The 20,692-nt window shown below is 43.1% G+C and overlaps 1 protein-coding gene across 1 annotated transcript in view; it reads right to left on the reverse strand.

Annotated features, from left to right (window-relative positions):
* rims2a (regulating synaptic membrane exocytosis 2a) overlaps positions 1-20,692 on the reverse strand; it is a 749,410-nt gene that overhangs the window by 533,974 nt on the left and 194,744 nt on the right. The window contains exons 5-6 of the mRNA XM_068032308.1: positions 16,872-16,971; positions 15,706-15,829 (exon numbers count right to left, since the gene is read on the reverse strand). Of these exons, the coding sequence (XP_067888409.1) occupies positions 15,706-15,829; positions 16,872-16,971 (224 nt within the window). The remainder of the gene's footprint in view (positions 1-15,705; positions 15,830-16,871; positions 16,972-20,692) is intronic.

Consider the following 20,692-nt stretch of genomic DNA (forward strand, 5'->3'; position numbering starts at 1 on the left):
AGGCTAGGAATCCTGAGGCGAGTAACTCACCTCCTGACTCCCCAAAGCCTGTCCACAATCGACAAGGCACAAGTCAGGAGTGTGATCGAATACTCTCCACTTGCCTGGATGGGTGCAGCTCCAACAACACTCAAGAAGCTCTACACCATCCAGGACAAAGCAGCCCGCTTGATTGGCATCCCATCTACAAACATTCACTCCATTCACCACCGACGCACAGTGGCAGCAGTGTATACCATCTACAAGATGCATTGCAGCAATGCACCAAGGCTCCTTAGACAGCACCTTCCAAACCCGCGACCTCGACCAACTAGAAGGACAAGGGCAGCAAATACATGGGAACACCACCACCTGCAAGTTCCCCTCCAAGTCACACACCATCCTGACTTGGAACTATATCGCCGTTCCTTCACTGTCGCTGGGTCAAAATCCTCGAACTCCCTTCCTAACAGCACTGTGGGTCTACCTACCCCACATGGACTGCAGCGGTTCAAGAAGGCAGCTCACCACCACCTTCTCAAGGGCAATTAGGGATGGGCAATAAATGCTGGCCTGGCCAGCGACACCCACATCCCATGAATGAATAAAAAAAAAAGAAAGTCTAAGCCTCTGAGGCACTGTTGTTCTTTCATGTTGAGAAAGCTGATCCTCTGCCTGTATACCCCGTAAGGGAGTATCACCTCCTTTGACCTGGAATTCTGTGTTCATCTCCAGTGACCTATACAGCAGAATATAGCTGAGGAGAAGACAGTTGCAGCTGCTGGTGCAGTTGGTGTTGGTGCTCCTCTTATTCCCCATCAGAGTTCCAAGGTAGAGTTGCAAAAGCTGCTCCCATGCTGCAGTCAAGGCTGATAACAGGAAAGTGCAGATCAAGGTGAGCAAAGGCCAAGACAGCAGAAATGACCTTGAAAATATCGGACATCACCTCTAAAGCAGCGAAAGTACATTCTCAGCCCAAGTCCTTTCATTCACAGTGTGGAATTCTTGAAGTATAAATGTGATTATTATACCCATCAGCCACAACCTTTTCTCAACCGTCACCGGCCTACCGCAAACAGTGGGAGCACCATCAGCACCAGGAATGCAGGAGTTCAAGGAGAAGGTCCCCTACCACCTTCTCAGGGAACCTATCACGGATGTTAAATGTAGGTTTGCCAGCATTGTGCACATCCCAAGAATACATTTTTGAAAAAGGAATGGTCTACTGAAAGAAATGTTCTTAAGCAGCAATGTAAATGTTGCCCATTACACAGTTTCATGCATGATAGCTGGGAAACTGCCAATCACATACAGCAACATGAGAGTGCCATTTTGTGACACCAAGTTAATAGTCATGAGATGTGTCATGAGTGTCAGTGTGAAAGCATGGCAGAATTACAACTGGACGGGAACATGCAGATCATTATTCAGTGGCACGTAATAGCAACGGGGTGTGTCACTAAAGCTCTTAATGCATTACGATTATTTGTCTGTGAGTCAGATTGCTTTAAAAGATTCCTTTGCTGTAAGTGTTTACAATGTTGCATCTGTACATTAGATTGCTGAGTAGGCAAAGAGGGCTGAGGCAACGTCTTCCAAAATATAGGCTGAATATTAACTCTGTCCTTTTCATAACAACACGACATACATCACCAGTAACTGAGGGGACAATAATGCTGGGCAACATTTGAATCATAGAATCATTCCACAAGAAATAGAGCCATTCAGTCCTTCGAGCCTATTCTAAGAAACAGCTATCCAATTTAATCCCACACCCCAGCTTTTTCCCCATAACTCTGCAAGTTAGCCCTCTTCAAATACATGTCTAATTACCTTTTGAAAGTTCCTATGGAATCTCATTTCACCACTTTTTCAGGTGATCATAACAACCCTCTGTGTGAAATAATTTCTCCTCATTTTCCCTTTAGTTCTTTTGCCAATTATTTTAAATCTGTGACCTCTGGTTGCCAACCTGCTTTCCAGAAGAAACAGTTTTTCTCTACTTATTTTGAATGTCTTGATTAGGTCGCGTCTTAACCTTCTCTGTTCTGAGGAGAACAAAGCCAGCTTCTCCAATCTCTCCACATAATAAAAGTCCTTCATCTCTGGTATCATCCGTGTAAACCTCCTTGATACTCTTTCCAAGGCCTTGCCAACCCTCCAAAAGTGTGATGCCCAGAATTGTACACAATACTTCAACTGAGGCCTAACCAGTGATTTATAAAGGTTTAGCAGGATTTCCTTGTGTTTGTATTCAATGCCTCTATTGACAACGCCAAGTAGCGCATAAACTTTCTTAACTGTCTTATTAACCTGCCCTACCACCTTCAAGGATTTGTGAATATGCATTCTTGGGTACATGTGCACTTGCACCACTCTCAAAATAGTAACATTTAGGTTATTCTGCCTCTACATGTTGTTACTCCAAAAGTGCATTACCTCACACTGCCATGGTCTGCCCATATCACCAGTCTATCTACGTCTTCCTGAAGTCTTCTACTATCTTGATCACTATTTACTATGTTGGCAATTTTTGTATCATTGGCCAATTCGAAACTGTAGTCCTTATAACCATGTCCACATCTGTAAGATATATAGCAAGAATTCCAATGGTCCTGCAATGACCTTGGGGGACCCCACTGCATATATCTCTCCAGTCAGAAAAACATCCATTCACCATTACCCTCTGCACCGTCCCTTTAATATCATGTGCTTCTATCTTCCAAATGAGTCCGTTGTGTAAACTTTATCAATTGCATTTTGAAAGCCCATATAGACAAAAACATTGACTGCATTACCTTCATCAACCCACTCCTACTTCACAGGATTTGCCTTTAACAAATATATGTTGCTCTCCCTCATTAACCCATGCTTCTCCAAGTGAGGATTAATGTTATCCTTAACAATGGTCTCTCATAGTTTTCCCATCACTGACATTCGACTCATTGGCCTGTAGTTACCAAGTTTATCCCTCAACCACTTTTTGAATAGGAGCATAACATTTGCAATCCTCCAGTCTGCTGGCACTACTCCCACATTCAAAGAGGGTCGAAAGGTTTTGATCAGAGCTTCTCCCACCACCACCCTAACTTCCCTCAGCAACCCAGGATGCTTTGCTAGCACTGAGTGATGCCAACCTATTCGGCACCTCCTTTCTATTTTTCTCCTACCCAATATCTCTGCTCTCTAACGTCATCATCTTCTTTTATGAAAACAGATGCAAAGTACTCATTCCGTATCTCCGTCATGCCTTCTGTCTTCACAAGATAATTTTATTTCCTGTCCCTAATTTTCCCCATCATTCCTTGAACTATCCTTATACTTTTATGTTTATAAATTTTTTTTGGACTCCCTTTTATGTTGCTTGCTAAACTTTTTTCATTTTTCCTCTTTGTCCTTCCTGTGCCTTTATCATGCACTCTCTGTATCCCACCTGTTTTTAATTGCATTCTGTACCTGACATTTGATATAAACATTTTTCTGTTTTTTTTTTAACCTCTATTGCATTTGTCATCCATGATCTCTAGTATTGTATGCTCCAACTTTTCTCCTTCTGGGAATACTTGTGCTTTTTTACTGAAACTATCTCATATCTAGAAGGCCTGTCATTGCTTATCTACTGTTTTCCTGGCCAATCTTTGTTTTTATTTTGTTCATTTGTGGGATGTGAGCATTGCTGGTTAGGTCAACATTTATTGCCCATCCCTAATGGCCCTGAGAAGGTGATGGTGAGCTGCCTTCTTGAACCGCTGCAGTCCATGTGGTGTAGCTGCACCCACAGTGCTGTTAGGAAGGGAGTTCCAGGATTTTGACACAATGACAGTGAAAGAACGGTGATATAGTTCCAGGTCAGGATGGTGTGTGACTTGGAGGGGAAATTACAGGTAGTGGCTTCCCATCCATCTGCTGCCCTTGTTCTTCTGGGTGGTAGAGGTCGTGGGTTTGGAAGATGCTATCGAAGGAGCCTTACCGAGTGGCTGCAGTGAACTTTTAAGATGGTGGATGGGGTGATAATCAAGCAGGCTGCTTTGTCCTGGATGGTGTCGAGATTCTTGAGTACTGTTGGAGCTGCACTCATCCAGGTGATGGAGAGTATTCCATCACACTTCTGACTTTTGCCTTGTTGATGGTGGACAGGCTTTGGGAGGCCAGGAGATGAGTTACCTGCTGCAGAATTCCCAGTCTCTGAAAAGCTCTTGTAGCAACAGTGTTTATATGGCTGGTCCAGTTAAGTTTCTGGTCAATGGTAACCCGAATGTTAATGATGATGGATTCAGCGATGGTAATGCCATTAACATCAAGGGGAGATGGTTAGATTCTCTTGTTGGAAATGGTCATTGCCTGGCACTTGTGTGACACGAATGTTACTTGCCACTTATTGGCCCAAGTCTGAATGTTGTTCAGGTCTTGATATATGCTGGCATGAGCCGCTTCAGTATCTGAGAAGTTGTGAATTGTACTGAACACTGCAATCCTCAGCAAACATCCCCAAGGAGGAAGATTCTAGATCTGGACCTAGTTCTGGGGAATGAAGTTGGACAAGATAAGTGCGGAATAGGCATGAGGGGAAAGAAACTAGAGAAAGATGCAGACACGTGGTTGACTTTTTCATTTGGCCTTATTATTTAATAACTACTTAAAACATATTAAAATAAATGTTATATCGATGTTGCCGTTTTTCTTCCAAGCAATCTGTTGGTGGAATGAACCTATTCTCCTAACTGTTGGCTGGATTATTGAAGGCAGAGTCAACCCTGGAACAGCAGCAAAAGAGTAGGAAAGCAGTGATGAAGGAGAGGCAAAGTATTCAAGAGGACTGAAATGAAATGTGGTATAACTGGGCAACAGGAAGAGAAAGAGACAGGAGAGAAGGGCACAATAGAAACCAAAGAAAGTAGAAAGGAGATTGCAACAATGGGCTCAGGTCCAGGGCAGCAGCCAAAATGCACTCTCAAATGGACAGAGGGAATTTGGCTACTTAAGTAAGGTAGAGATTTGAAGAGATAAAGAAATTCCCCATTCTCCAGGTGCCTTGTACAAAACAGATTAAAAGTCTTTACACTCGGTACCTTAATGTTACAGCTAAATGTAACAGTATCTAATTTAGCAACTGCCAGCCCATAGATGTGGAGCTTCAGTCCCCACCAAACAATTAGGCACTCCAAAAAGCAAGACACAGCAAAGGTGTAATAAACTGAACGAGAAATCCTAGGTTCAAGGAATCCCAAGCTTCTCTTCTTTCACTTCTACTCACGAATGTTAGAAAGTGGTGGTGGCTGCAATAATAGATATAGGGTGAAGGAATTTAATCATATAATGCATCAATCTACAAAGAAACATGCTCATGGTTGAGAACTATTATCATCTAAGAAATTAAGCTTTTAAAGGTATTGCATATCCAATTTTCTTGATGTCAAATCTTCCTAAAATTCTCAGGAAATCCTTCATAAAGTTGCAGAATGAGTACTGTATTCCCCAGTGCACCTCACAAAAGCACTGAAGGGCAGCATTTGCACAAAGTTGCACAATTGAGTTCAAATATTGTGAGATGCTGTTTACAAGCAGAGTTCCAGAGTCACAACTGAACTATAACTTTGTAAATCAATAGAATAATACTCCCATTGTAAGGGAAGTACAAACTATACACCATTTAGCCCAAAGGAAGCAGTGGAAAACATCTGACTGAGCAATGGAAATCAACACTCCCTGTCATTTTTACTGCAACTGAAATTGGAGCTTGATAGCTCCCCAATCTCATCAAACTTTTAAACAGTAATTCTAAACACATTAATTCCGGTTAATTCTTAAGGAAAGCCTGATATGTTAGTGTCTTGGTAAGACACCAACTGCTGTATGATTGCCTTTAAGAGTAATGTCTCTTTAAGATCTTTGTATTGCTAATGAGCTAAATACCAGGATGCAGTCATGTGACTACAAGCCAGGGTCACTCTAACTGTCAAACTTAGACGCATGTTCTGTAAGTAGTTAGTTCTGTACTATGTATATTTGTTAGTTGTTAATAAACCTGTTTTGAAATCTTCAACATTACTGGACTCCACAAATCTCATTTATGTTGCATCAGACAACACAAAAGGAACTTATTACATGGTAACTGTGGTGAGAAGGCAGAATCTAAGATTGAAGACCACAGGGAAAAGAGCATTAAAAACTACCTTCCCACAGCTAAAATAGAAATTAAAAAAATACTGGCCCAAACAGGAAAAGAAGAAAGCATTGATCTCAAGCTGCAGAAAACAGAACGTTGAACGACAGGCTGCAGATCAATCACTGCGATTGGGTGAGTCATTGACCCGATGGTCCAGGAATCCCCGTTAAAAAAAATCTTTGAAGTGCTTGCAAAGTTGATTTTTTTTAAGGCTCAGTAAAGAAAAAAAGGGGAAAATCCAATCCCTATCTCAGGCTGATAGATTGTTTTTAAAGGTTTCCCTACGCTGATCGAGGTGGTACCATTACAGGAGGCGTCCGACAGCAAAAAGCACAGGACTCCTCCATTTACGTAGCTTGCTAAAGCTTATAAAACTCACGAAACCACTTAAGCGTGAAGAATTACCTATTGAACAGCTGTATAAACAAACTAGCAGAGAGAAAAAGCACTTGAAATGCCTATTGCACAACTGTATAAACAGACAGACTAAAGTACTGGAAGCTAGATAAATAGACAGGCACTGCTAAACACCTGCTCCTGTCAATCAAAGCAGACATGAGAGTTGTTTTTAAAGGGAAAGCAGTACAAAATCACAGAACCAAATCTTAAAGCAAGTTTTAAGCAAACTAACAGCAGGAAGATGGATATCAAATTTTTCAGCATGATTTGGAAGGTCATGGATATCCTATCCAAGTTGCAACTTTTCAAACAGAGAATGCAGTTATGCTTTACAGACCACGAAATTGCAGAACCAGAAAAACAAGCTGTAAAAATACTAATAGCAGCTGAAAATGAGGGATTACACAGAATAATACCTCAGGCTTATCTGAAGAGGATCAGAAAGATCTCACAGAGATACAGAAAGTGCTGGAAGATGAATTACGATCACGAGTGAATTTCAGAATTCACCCCATGGAATTAGTGTCCTACAGACAACAGCCTCAGGAATCAATAGACCAGTTCATCAGTAGGTGCTGTAGGAAGGGCAATGAATGTGACTTCTCAGAAACTGAGCTGTCAGACTGAATAATGGAGCTGTTGATTGTATCAGCACCCACTGAAGCATTTCAGAAAGACGTCTTGGGGGAAAAAAGGTCACAGTACTGACGCACTGTTGGAAGATGGCAGGAAATACAAAGCCATTGTGGCTGGACAACAGCATCTGGAAGCACTAGGTGCAGCCAACAATATCGACACAATAACCAGGTTGAAAACAGCAAGCAAGCTGTGTGGCAAGTGTGGTTGGTTCCACTCATGGTGAAGTTGTCCTGTATTTCAAGACCTGTGCAATGCGTGCAGTGAAAAAGGGCACTTGGCCCACCTTTGTAAGAAATTTGGCTCCGAAGACTCAGCCAGAAGTCACAGTAGGGTGCAGACAAACAGACAACAAACAGGGCAACAGCAGCAAGGGGAGTGCCAGAGACCTGCATAAATGCAAGTCGATACACAAGGTCTATAGCGAAAACCTAAGACAAGACTCAGAGAGAAGCAATTCTCAATCAAAAGACGAACAAGTGTTCCACAATGTGAACCTGACACATCACGTTGATGAAGTCCAACAACTGGAAGCTTTTGCTACCAGAAACATCATGTGCCCAAGCTGGCAAACATGCACTCAAGGTCAAAACTGACACTGGCACTAGCGCAAATATCCTACCAGTCCGAACACTCAATGATATGTACCGGAGTCATTGGAAATCAATGATACAACCAACAACTGCCAAGCTATATGCATACAACAGGTCATCCATCCTTTGCAGTGGCACACTGACAATGCAGTGTAGCTAAGGCAAGTTGGCATGGAAACCACAAACATTCTATCTTGTAGACACAAGCTAACCAGCAGTGGCAAGACCACCAGCATGTAAGGACTTCAATATTATAACTATCCACAAGAGCATTGCCAAGGGGAACTCTTCAAGGACCATAACCCGCTCGCAGACTCTGGCCAGCATCAAATGGTGCAGTCTGGAAACCCAGCAACAGCACAACTATGCCGCGTCTTTACTTTTGCTCTCTAGAGAACTGCCAGCACCACAACAAGCCAGAACGGACAGGTATTTCCATGAGACCAAGTACTCTTCCCCCAACAAGTCCTCGACCTCGAGTCCCAAGCCTTCAAAGATGGAGGATGAGGAGAGGTGAAGGACACTCAATGTCCTGAAGAGGCCGAGGAGCAATGAGTTGAAACATTGCCTATTGATTCTTTGAGATGAAGTGCTGGAATCTTCCAAGAATGACAATGCCCCAAAAGTGGTCATCTTGAGAAAAGCAACAGAGTATGTTAGCAGGCTGAAGGCAAGCAACAGAAACTGAATGCAGAGAGGGAGAAACATCAGAAAGAACAGCAACAGATGAGACTCAAATTCCCCGAACAAGAGTTGTCAAACCCCAAGACGATATATGGACTTTTGAACCTCTATATTTGTAAATTTCACAATCTCTATCCATGTGGAAATAATTTTGATATTATCTAACTTTATATGTTTTTACTTTTAGCATACAAAACTTATCTCTGGAAAGAAAGGGGTGTTGTATGCTTGCCTTCAAGACTGATGTCCCTTTAAGATCTTAGTATGCTAATGAGCTAAGTGCCAGGATGCAATCATGTGACTGCAAGCCAGGGTCACTAACTGTAACAGCTACAGGCAGATTCTGTAAATGGTTAGCTCTGCACTGTATATACTTGTCAGCTGTTAATAAACCTGTTTTGAGATCTTCAACCAAATGGACTCCGCACATATCATGTATGTTGCATCAGACAACATAAAAGGAACTCATTACACCAACTACCCCCAACAGTCCTGACTATGTTACATGCGTATGTGTTAACACTGGCAAAAGCGTGAGAACATGTTATGCGTACCTTCTTAGCTGAAGGGCAATGCATAGTTTGGGAGAAGAAAAGCACATAATTTAAAAAAAAACACTAAAAAGATATATGTAATCAAAAGTTTTGCACCTAGCACCATTCCATAATGTTGTCTTTTAAAGGCATAACATCTGAAAATGTTAGGTAACTCTTAGGGTAAAAGTTAGTGATTGGCTGAAATGAGAATTATCTGTTAAACTATCAATTCACTAAAGGTGAATGATTCAAAAGCAGGTCAATACAGTCAGTAGGTGCCAATGAGGAATGAGAGAGCAGCAGAAAACTGCTTAACTAAGTTTGCTTACTTAGTAGCACACTTAACTTTGTGGGATTTAAAGGGACATCAATTATGTTTTTCTCCAAAGCTATCAATTTCAAGCTGGCATATAGCACAAACCCAACAACCAAATTGCTCAACGTTATGCATGAAAAAAACCCTTAAATAAAATGAGATTGAATAATTGAAGTTTCTTCTGCTTTTGTACCCAGAGAGACATGTAATCTGGACAAACACCAATTACGCGACTTAAAAGATTGCATAATTTTAGGTGCAAGTGTGTTACATGTGTAATTCTATCCATCAAACCCTTCATCTAAACAAATCTCCATTCACAAAACTGGCCACACCCCAGCTCTCAAATATTTTCCAACTGCGCCTGTTCAAGGGTCTCTTAATATTACAATCAGACGTATTGGGCCAGCAGAAGAGGAAGTAATTCCTCTGGGCGTAGTCTCACTGAGACTGCCCTGTATTTTTGTTTCTTTGAATGGATTTTAATGGGATAAGTAAAAGTCACATTAAAAGTGGAAAAGTTTCTCCGATTGTAGGTTCTTAAAGATGCTGATGATATGCATGCATGATGATTAAATGAGATAAAATGTAAATTTTCAAAATTAAAGAAGAAATATATAGTCTGGTTTTGGTGCTTTCCTTGGGCTTGAATTCTTTATCCTGATTTATGTCCATTTATCCACATTTTAAGTTTGGGTGTACTTGAATGAGAATAGGAGGATACTTGGATATTATGGCAACAGCAAATGGCCATAACATTGGATATTGGTCTCACATTTTTCCTTGATTCCTTTGGGAGTTTTGAGTCTTCAGACTTCCTTAAATTCAACTCCTCAATGCTCAAAGTGCTGTTTAAAATTTTCTCATGCTGAAATAATCTTCTCCGTTAAGCCCCCAATCAAATTTAGTAGACATTGGTTCTCAGAGAGCTTACACAACAAAGGGAAGACAGAATTTTAAAATTCTTCAAGGTGTCCAAACCTGACAAGAATAGTGTGTCATTCAATATTATATATATCACAGGAATTGTGCCTCAGTATGTACTTAATTATTGTAGATCAATACATGTTGTAATTTTTTGATCTTGCTTGAAATAAAAAGAAAACTTTGAGTCTATATGCATTGTTTTTAAGATTATTTCCTTTGCTTTCTGTGATAAATTGGACACACGGGGCTGAATTTAGTGTGGCCATTTGGAGTGGGAATGGTGGTGTGGGGGGGATGGAGGAGCGCGTTGGAAGCATCTGCCCAGTAATCTGGCATTGTGACATTAGCTTCAGATTTAGTCAGCAGTGGGAAAGCACCAAGGTGGAATCGCCACCTTGACGCGATGGGAATGTATTTTAAATTGCTGAATACTTATTTTTTATATATTTGCATCTAATTCATCATGATTCAGTGTGGGGCTTGGGATTAAGAGAACGGCAGGCAGCACTCACGTGCCTTCGGATTCCAAACCATTAAAAGCTGGTGGCACTAAGGCGAGGCTTCAGCGCCACTCCAGGGAGGCAGCCATGTCCAGCAATACATAGGGGAAGAAGTGGGTGCGGAGACCATTGTCAGCTGGCAGAGCTGTGCACTCAGTAAGGGGTGGGAGGTGGTCAGTTTCCCTGGTGCTCTGCAAAGGTGGGGAGCACTTGGGTTTGGGTGGCTGTACCTGGTGACCAAACTGTTGGGTGAGATGTTTGGTTACCCATATTGCTGGATGAGAGGGTTGACCATCAGAAAGGGCGGACACGGAGGGCCATCAGGAATTTTGCAGGGAGAAGTAGCAAAAGCTCAGTTGCCAGAGTTGTCTCTGCATTGATATAGCTCTGTAGGCCCACTGGTCACCCCCTTGGTGTGATGTGGTGCCTCCGACAGAGCGAAGGCCAGGAGGCAGCTGCACCTGCCTGTGAAGCTCCTTGACGAGAGTGATAGCAGCCGGCCATACCAAGGAGTACCTATCTGCGCCAGAGAGTGTACTGGATTCGAATCTGCAACCTCCAAATGGCTGAGCAGCATTGTCAGCAAAGACTGCAGCTCTCCAGGGAGGCCATCACCGACTTATATGCCCTGCAGCAGGAAGAGTTGCAAACGATAGGATTTGGTGGTCACCGTATGCCATGGCCCTGAAGATCACAGTGGCACTAAACGTTTATATGCCCGGATCATTCCAAGGGTCTACTAGGGACATGTGTGGGATCTCCCAGGCAGCAGCCCATCACTGCATCAAGGAGGTGACCAATGATTTGTTCAAGAGGGCCCGTGACTATGTGTGCTACTGGACTGACCCTGACGTCAGGCCAAGAGAGTCATCAGATTCGGGGCCATACCTGGATTCCCCCAGTTGCAAGGTGTGATAAATTGTACACATGTGGTCATCAGGGCTCCCACAAATCAGCCAGCCACCTTCATCAACAGGAAGGGCTTCCATTCAATCAACGTTCTGCGACCACCGAAAGCGTTTGTGTCCACTTCCCGGGAAGCAGCCACGATGACTACATACTTCAACAGTCCCAGGTGCCACAGCTTTTCAGGTCCTGCTCGCCTTCAGGGATGGATTCTCAGGGACAAGAGCTACCCATTGAAGACATGACTACTGACGCCTGTGAGAAACCCTCACAACACAGCAGAGAAGTACACTTGCCTCAGCTCTACCTGAGTGACCATCGAGCAGGCCATTGGGCTGTTAAATATGAGATTCTACTGCCTAGGCCGATCCGGTGGAGCCCTGCAGTATGCCCCAGCAAGGGTTTTATGTATTGTGGTGGTCTGCTGTGCTCTGCACAGTCTAGTACTGCAGAGGGGGGAGACCTTGCATAACACTCTGCCACCGACGAGCCGGAAGCAGAGGAGGGAGGTGAGCAAGCAGTACTGGATGTTAAAGTCCTTGCACTGGAGGCCAGGCACATTGAGCGAAGGGCCAAGGAGACAAGAGATAATCTCATACATATCTGCTTTCATCCATCAGGATGGCCACAGAGAAAAAACAACAAAGACTCCCCTCAATGCATATAGTCTGTTGTCTACTTTCTATTTGTCTTCCATGCCTAGCTGAACCACATGCTAGTGCCCATGGGAGATCATAGTCAAATTAGGGCTGTGCCTACACTGGCTTTCCACTAAGGGGGAAGGGTGAAGTAAGCAGCCCACAATTAAAGCAGGACAGAATAATCACTTTTACACAATGAAGGTTAATGGCTTGAACAAAAGAACTTTATATGATGCATCACATGTCAACTTTCAAACAGCCGTAAAGCCCAAGTGTGTCCAGATGGCTTTCTTTATACATTTACAAGTGCTTCTACGAGGTGTGACCCCTGCGCTAGCTACTAGGCTGGAGACAGGCTGCTGATCACACTGCCTCTTGGTCTGTGATGACTTCGGTGACTATCCTCTGGCTGTCTGAGGCCTGGAGGGCCCCGGCTGACTGAGAGTTTCCTGCACAAGTGCTGGACTCTCCTCAGGCATCATGGCTGCTGGAGCTGGGTTCACTGGCAGAGGGGCTGAGGAGCCGGTGTCCATACTTGGAGCGCCCTGAGGGGAGCCCCCAGCTATGGAGGTCAGCCTCTCTCCTCCCTTTCAAGGCTCACTTAAACCTCTCTGCCGACTAGAGATGGATGAGTACCTGGAGAAAACTCCAGGCGCCTCGTCCTTCTCTCGCATTAGAGCTTATGGCCAAGGGTATGGTCTGCAGGTTTGCACGCACTTGTGGGATCTGGCTCTCCATGAGGATCACCAATCTCTCGATGGAGGAAGCTGTGCGCTCACACACCTGAGACATGGCAGTACTCACTGCATGAATGGATTCCTCCATTGTCAGCTCATGGCTGCACATTGCCTCTGGCATCTCTGTCAGATGTTGCCTTACCTCTCTCTGCATCTCCAGTATGTCATGTGCTCTTGACACCAGAGGCTCGTCATCACCCTGGGGCTCAGCATGAGCTTGGCCACCCCCAGTCTTCCGACTGTTAGTGACCTCGGTTGTCATATCCCCTGTCAGCTGCTCGGGTGTGTGCACGATGCTCTCACCGGCGTATGACCCTGATTCTACAGCCGAGCGGAAACCCACCGAGGTGAAAGTATCTGCGCTGATGGAAGGTGCAGGACAATCTTGGGATGGTGCATCCCCTGACTTCTCCTGCTCCTCTACAGAGCTGGACACCTGTCTCCCTTCTGGTTGAATCTCCTGCAGACACTAACCTGCATAAGAAAACACAAACATGTGTGGGTTAGGCTGTGCAGACCTCGTCAAGTCAACAATGCGAGATGTGGGTTTCCAGAAGTGAACTATTTGTCAATGAAAGACATTCCTGACTCTTGCACAGAGACTGCAGTCCCTCCATCTGATATGGAGCAGCCGCCCTGGATCCCTGCCAATTCTAATGCCTTTCCCTCTGCTGTGGAGAGAGGCCAAAGGTCTGGGATGCCTCCACCAGTTCGGGATGTCTCCCTCCTGTTATGGGCCCTCTTCTCCTGCAAGTGAAAAGAGGGAGATAGTCATACTTTGCAAGGACATCAATATAACAGTTCTGCAGGTGTCAGCCCCTCGTCCCCTACTGGGGCATCCTATATAGCTCATCCTTCTGTCAACTCTCAGGGGAGTGAATGGGCATGAGCTGCAGCTGAGATGGAGCCATACAACTGTCAGAATGAGGTGATGCCTAACCTCCTCAGCCATCGCCGTTGTAGTGCCTCCCTCTCCACGTTCCACTTCCTGCTGCATAGTCACTTGCAATCAATGAAAAGAAGACAGGTGTGGAGCACTCACCTTGGTAGAATGCAGGAGGTCATGGACCCTCTTGCGGCACTATACTCAATTCCAGGGGGGTGACTCCACGGCTGCTGACCTCCTCAGTGATCTCCATCCAGGGTTGCTTGGCCAGGCGGGAGGGCCTCCTCTTGCCATCGCTGGGGAAAAGGACCTCCTGTCTTTGCCTTGCAGCCTGGAGGAGAATCTTGAGGGATGCATCGCTAAACTGTGCGGCCACCCGGTGTCCTACTTCTGCCATCCTCTGGGGTCCGCCTCGTGGGGTCCTGAGTCACTACAACATGAGTCTCAGTTTTGAAGAGCCAGCAGCAAATGAGTGTAAGGCAGCAATGCAAGCAGGGCTGGCAGGCCTTTAAATATGGCACCAGCACCTGCTCCGAAGTCATGTGATGCCATATTCGGTGTCTTGAAACCCACCCATCGCGGAATTGGACGGGTCCGTGCCTCTATTATGAAAAATGGCCGCCCGTTGCCTGATCGTGGTGGGGTGGCCGCCCACATGACCAACAGGAACTGCACCCATTTCTGGTTCCGCCACCAGGACCCACGGCTGGCTCATTAAATTCAGCCCGCTTTGTGCAATTAACAAAACTATTCAGTGCTACTCAGAGTCAATAGTTAAATATAGAATTAGGATCAGGGTGTGGGATCTTGGTGAGGGGTCTTGGAAAATGCAGATTACAACCTGAAGCTCAAGAAGGACGCTGCAATTGTTAATGCTTTTATATAAATAAACAACTTTCTTTCTCTTGTTTTAAAATGATTGTTTTGCATCTGTAACCAAGGGCAACATTTTCAACTGTGACAATGTCTGAAGTGTGATGGTTGCATGTTAAATGCAAGATTTATATCATAAACTATTTGATAACAATAGAAATGTTATATCATGTAATGCATGATACATTATTCTCGCTTACCTTGGTCCGTCCTTTTAAATCTGGAAAGTCTAATTTTTATAAATACATACATCCTGAGGTAATTCATTGTTTAATGATTGTTTGATATGGCAGTTTGGCAGATTAAAATGTGCTTCTCAGTTTCAGGCTGCAAGTCAGGAGTACCCAGCACCTTACACTTGTTTAAAATTTGTGAAAATGCGTGACACCTGGAGTGTGGTATCTACAGTGTGAAATCTACACATGGGTGAGATATCATTTATTATAACAACAAATCTTGGTGCTGTTCGCAATAATTCAGATGATACGCTATTTTATAAGGATAGGAGTACCATAAAATGCAATACATTGTTTTGCTCTCCTGTTTAGGTAAATTAGTACCCTTTAAGGGCACAAAGTTTGTTGTTATTAAATAAACAATAGGTGAGGTCAATGTTTAATTGCTTTTTAGACTGCAGGTCCAGACCCTTGTTTTCTTTCTTATTTTAAGTTTGATCTGTAACGATTAGTCAAAGGTTCCAGATATTCTTCTCCTTTGACAACTATGAGTTTTCATTTGGTGAAATACTGTAACTTTTTTTAATTAAGAGATGAAAAATCATGAAAGCATGCCCTCAAATCCTTGGCATATACACATTCATAAAATTACTCCTTTTAAGTAATCTCATAACCTCAAACTAAATGTTAATTTAGGATTGGACTACATTTGATATGGTACCAGGTTGATATTAAACCAGGACTACTAACCCAATAGGCCTGGAAACCAGCAGTTCTACTTGTGGCTCAGGTTTAGATTCAAGAATGATGTTATACACCTCCTCAAAGGTAGCTCCTTGTAATGACCTTCCATTCCATTCAAGTACTTCATCACCTAGATAATCAAAATAATGCAGTGTAGGTTAAAAACATCAATGTGTAATTATTAATAACTATTTTAATACTTAAAAAACACTTTTAAAAAAGAATTTTATTTTAGTCGACTCAGGCAGCTGACTTTAAAGACTGGCGGCATTAAAATAGAATCCAGGATCTGCCCTAAAATACAGAGAGTTTGTCAGATTTCAAGGCATTGTGCATCAGAGGGGTAAAATAAATGGTACATCTTTCCAATTGAAGCCATTCAATTATTTTTACCATTGTATTTTATTCTCCCTTTGGAACCATGTAGGACTCAGAGTGGAAATCGTGGTATAGTGGTAATGTTGGAACCATGTAGGACTCAGAGTGGAAATCGTGGTATAGTGGTAATGTTAATGGCCTAGTAATCCAGAAGCCCAGACTACTGCCCAGGTGACATGGGTTCAAATCCCACCATGGCAGCTGGTGCAATTTAAATTCAATTAATTAAATAAATAAAATTTGGAATTGAAAGCTAGTCTCAGTAATGGTGCCATGAAACTATCCTTTCTCATTGTAAAATCCCATCTGGTTCACTAATGTCCTTTAGGGAAGGAAATCTGCCATCTTTACCTGGTCTGGCCTACATGTAATGCCAGACCCACAGCAATGTGGCTGACTCTTAACTGCACTCTGAAATGGCCTAGCAAGCCACTCAATTCAAGGGCAATTAGAGATGGGCAACAAAAACTGGCCTACCAGTGATACCTACATTCCATGAAATAATAAAAAAGTGCCCTTTTGGGCATTATCATGGCACTTTTACAATTTCAGACTGATTTCTTTTGTTTGATCACTTTAACTTGGACTTTTCCAATCTCTTTAGTAAAATGCATATATTAAAACAATACTGATCAAAAAATATCATCCTTGATTTGATTGTGATCAGAAGGTATTTCTGTTCTTTCTTCTGTCCATGTTGGCTGGGAAGTTATGGTTATTAGAATCAGAGTAGCATCAATACCAACAACAGAAGCATACTCATCAAAGAGGCTAAATATTGCAATTAATGGTACCTGGTCTAAGATGCCCCACAGTGTCTGCTAAACTCCCCTTCTTCACCTTGGTAATGAATGCACATAGTCTGCCAAACTCAGTCATCTTTCCACCCACAACCTGTTCCAAAAAAAGGGTCAAAGATAAAGAACATTATTATTTGGTCTACTCAACTTAACAACAAATTAATTTCACAGCATTTTTATTCCATTATTGGATCCTGTCTTCAACCCTATGTCACGCTCAGAAGGAGCCGTGATGAAATAAATAATGAACTGGAGAAATTATGAAATGGAAAAGTAAAACACTGTGGCACTCGACTATCCAACAAAAATGGAAGAGATCAGATGATACATCCCCCCACTGCACTGGAAATATACGTGTTTGTCTGCTGAAGATGATACTCATTAACCTCGTCTGAATTAGCTTTGGGGGGGAACTCACTGAAATTGTAAGGAGCCCATTACATATTGATGACTCTTATCTACAGGAATGAACTAACAAAGATCTTTTGCAGACAGTCTATCTCCGTGGTCAAGGTCACCACAATGGGTGTGAAGAGCACCTATTCATCAGAATGGACCACATTCAGAGGCCATCAAGGAACAATGGTTCCCATAGCTTGAAACAGTGTATGAATCACCCCAGGGGAGAGAGCCCTTCATCATCTGAGCAACACCCCAACCTGACAAGTTTCTACCGTAAAGGCAGAATAGCAGAACAAGCAGAGAAAGTCTTTTCCAGCATAACAGCTATGAGACAGTTCGAGCTAAGCAGCAGCCCTGCTGACAACACCTTTTTACTACTGCAGCAGAGAAATTACAAGGTGAATTTGGAATTCCTCCACCTGCAAAAATGAAACAGGATTTCCACCATCGACTTCGGATTGAGGTTTATGAATATATGAATTAGGAATAGGAGGAGGGCACTCAGCCCCTCGAGCCTGCTCCACCATTCAACAAGATCATGGCTGATCTGACTAATCTCAACTCCACATTACTGCCTACCCCCAATAACCTTTCACCCCCATGCTTATCAAGAATCTATCTTCCTCTGCCTTAAAAATATTCAAAGATTCTGCTTCCAACGCTTTTTGAGGAAGAAGTTCCAAAGACTCACAATCCTCTGAAAGAAGAAAATCCTCATCTCTGTCTTAAATGGGCGACCCTTTATTATTAAACAGTGACCCCTAGTTCTAGATTCTCCCACAGGGGGAAACATCCTTTCCACATCCACCCTGTCAAGACCCCTCAGGATCTTATATGCTTCAATCAAGTAGCCTGGAGCCTGCAACACTTCATCCTTTTCAAGACAAAGAACTTTCAGGTCTCCAAGTTGGAAGACTTCCTCCTGAAAAGTTTCTGAAATTTTCTGAAAACAACAAACTCATTTACCATAATTGGACTCTAACTGAATGCTACCACTCTACTCTTCATCTTTTCTAGTGTGTCTGTGTGTGTGTAAATGCATGAGTGAGTGAGGTTGTGAACATTTTTCGGTTATTGTGTAAAAATAAATATTTATATTTTCAACCAATGAGAAAACCTGTCATTTGTCTATTTATTTGACCCTTAAAACATTCAGGGGCTGAAACACTATTTTTAAAAGCACTATCTGCAGTAAGTTGAGAGGTGAAAAATCAAAGTCACCCACGCCAGCTCCCTCCATCTGTCCGTAACATCTAATAATTTCTGAAGAACAACAGTCTTGATCAGAATAACGTTCACTTAGAGTCATAGAGTCATTTACAATATTTACAACAAGGCCATTCAGCCCATCGAGTCCATGCCAGCTCCACAGAGCTATCCAGTTGGTCCCACTCCTCCGCTTGAGCCCTGTAGCCCTGCAAGTTTATTTCCTTCAAGTGGCCATCCAATTTCCTTTTGAAGTCATTGTCTCCACTTCCAGCACACTTTTGGGCAGCACCACCTGCTTAATAAAAAAGGTCTTCCTCATTTTCCTCCTGCATTTCTTGCCCAAAACCTTCAATCTGTGTCCCCTAATCCTTGTACCATTAGTTAATGGGAACAGCTTCTCTTGTCTAACTTATCTAAGCCTGTCATAAACTTGTACGTCTCTATTAAATCTCCACTCAATCTCCTTTGTTCTAACGAGAACAACCCCAACTTTTAATTAAAACCCCCCATCCCTGGAACCATTCTGGTAAATCTCCTCTGCATCTGCTCAAGGACCCTGACATCCTTCCTAAAATGTGGTGACCACAACTGGATGCAATACTCCAGTTGTGGCCTAACCAGAGCTTTATAAAGGTTCAGCGCAATTTCCCTGGTTTTGTACTCAATGCCTCTATTTATGAAGCCCAAGATCCCATATGCTTTACTAACCACTCTCTCAATATGTCCTGCCACCTTCAAAGATCAAAGCACCTGCAACTCCTAGGTCCCTTTATTCCTGCGCACGCATTAGAAATGTGGCATTAAGTATATATTGCCTCTCCCTATTCCCTCTGCCAAAATGCATCAGCTCACACTTCTCAGTATTAAATTCCATCTGCCACCGGTCTGCCTATTCTGCGAGCCTATCAATATCCTGTTGCAGGCGTTTCATATCATGCTCACTGTTTGCCTCACCTCCATGACATTGGCATTTTTTGTGATTCTATTCTGTATTCCAAGATCCAAGTATTTTATATATAGCGAAAAAAGCAGTGGTCCCAGCACTGACCCTCAGGAAACGCCACTGTCTACCATCCTCCAGTCTGAAAAACAACCATTTACTACGACTCGCTGTTTTCTGTCCTTAATTTTCGATCCAATTGGACACTGATGCTCCTATTCCATAAGCCCTAATTTTGTTAACCAGGCTTTTATGTGATAGCTTATCAAAAGCTTTCTTAAAATCCAAATAAACAACATCCACCGCATTCCCTTCATCAACCTTCTTGGTTACTTCGCCAAAAAATTCAATTAGATTAGTCTAGCATGATTTTCCTTTCACAAATCCATGCTGAATCATGCTAAAACCTCTCCAATGTCCCTGTTGAGTTTTTCCCTGATTATTATTTCGAAAAACTGACCCACCATTGATTTTCAACTAACTAGCCTGTAGTTACTAGGACTGATCTTACACCCTTTCTTGAAAATGGGTGTCACATTTGCCACTCTCCAATCTTCTGGCACTTCCTCTGTCTCCACGGAAGATTGGAAGATTATGGCAAGCCCTTCCGTTATCTGCATCCCCACTTCCTTTAGCAACCTGGGATAACTTACGTAACATTTTGATACTTACCTCACATTCTGAAGTTGCTTAACCCTCCAATGCCCTGCATTCTTCGTTGCCTCTTCCCACTTTACTCAAACATGTAAACAGCTGCCCTCTATCCCTGCTCACTCATCTGCCACTTGCAAAAGTTGACTGACATAGTTTGAATAACATAAATCACCAATACTGCTTTCAATTATCTGTAGAATTTATACTACAATGTATTACAGGAGCACCACCAAGTTGGCTTTGGGGAAAAATGGGCATTGGGATCATGATGCACGATGAAACCTCGCCCGTTCATTGCAATGCAAGCAGCATGCAAGCTTTGTGTTGCCTACTAATTTAAATGATAATAGCATGTCGCCCAGCACTATATACACTGCTGAGTGTCTGCATGCCTCAGTAGCGGGTCCAACTTCCTCAAGGTTAACACCGTTGAAGCTAGCCTGCACTAATTAAAGCCGGTCTGCACTTCTGAAAGGGGAGGTGCATTCTGGGTGCAGCAGGTGCTGGAAGTAGATGATGAAGACTGCCTGACCTGCAAGAAGAGTGAAAATGGTGCAGCAGGGCAGAGAGCATGCTGCAATGATCCTGAGGCAGTACAGGAGGCTTTGGT

The sequence above is a fragment of the Heterodontus francisci genome, chromosome 5, assembly GCF_036365525.1.
Source record: "Heterodontus francisci isolate sHetFra1 chromosome 5, sHetFra1.hap1, whole genome shotgun sequence".
Lineage (NCBI taxonomy): Eukaryota > Metazoa > Chordata > Chondrichthyes > Heterodontiformes > Heterodontidae > Heterodontus > Heterodontus francisci.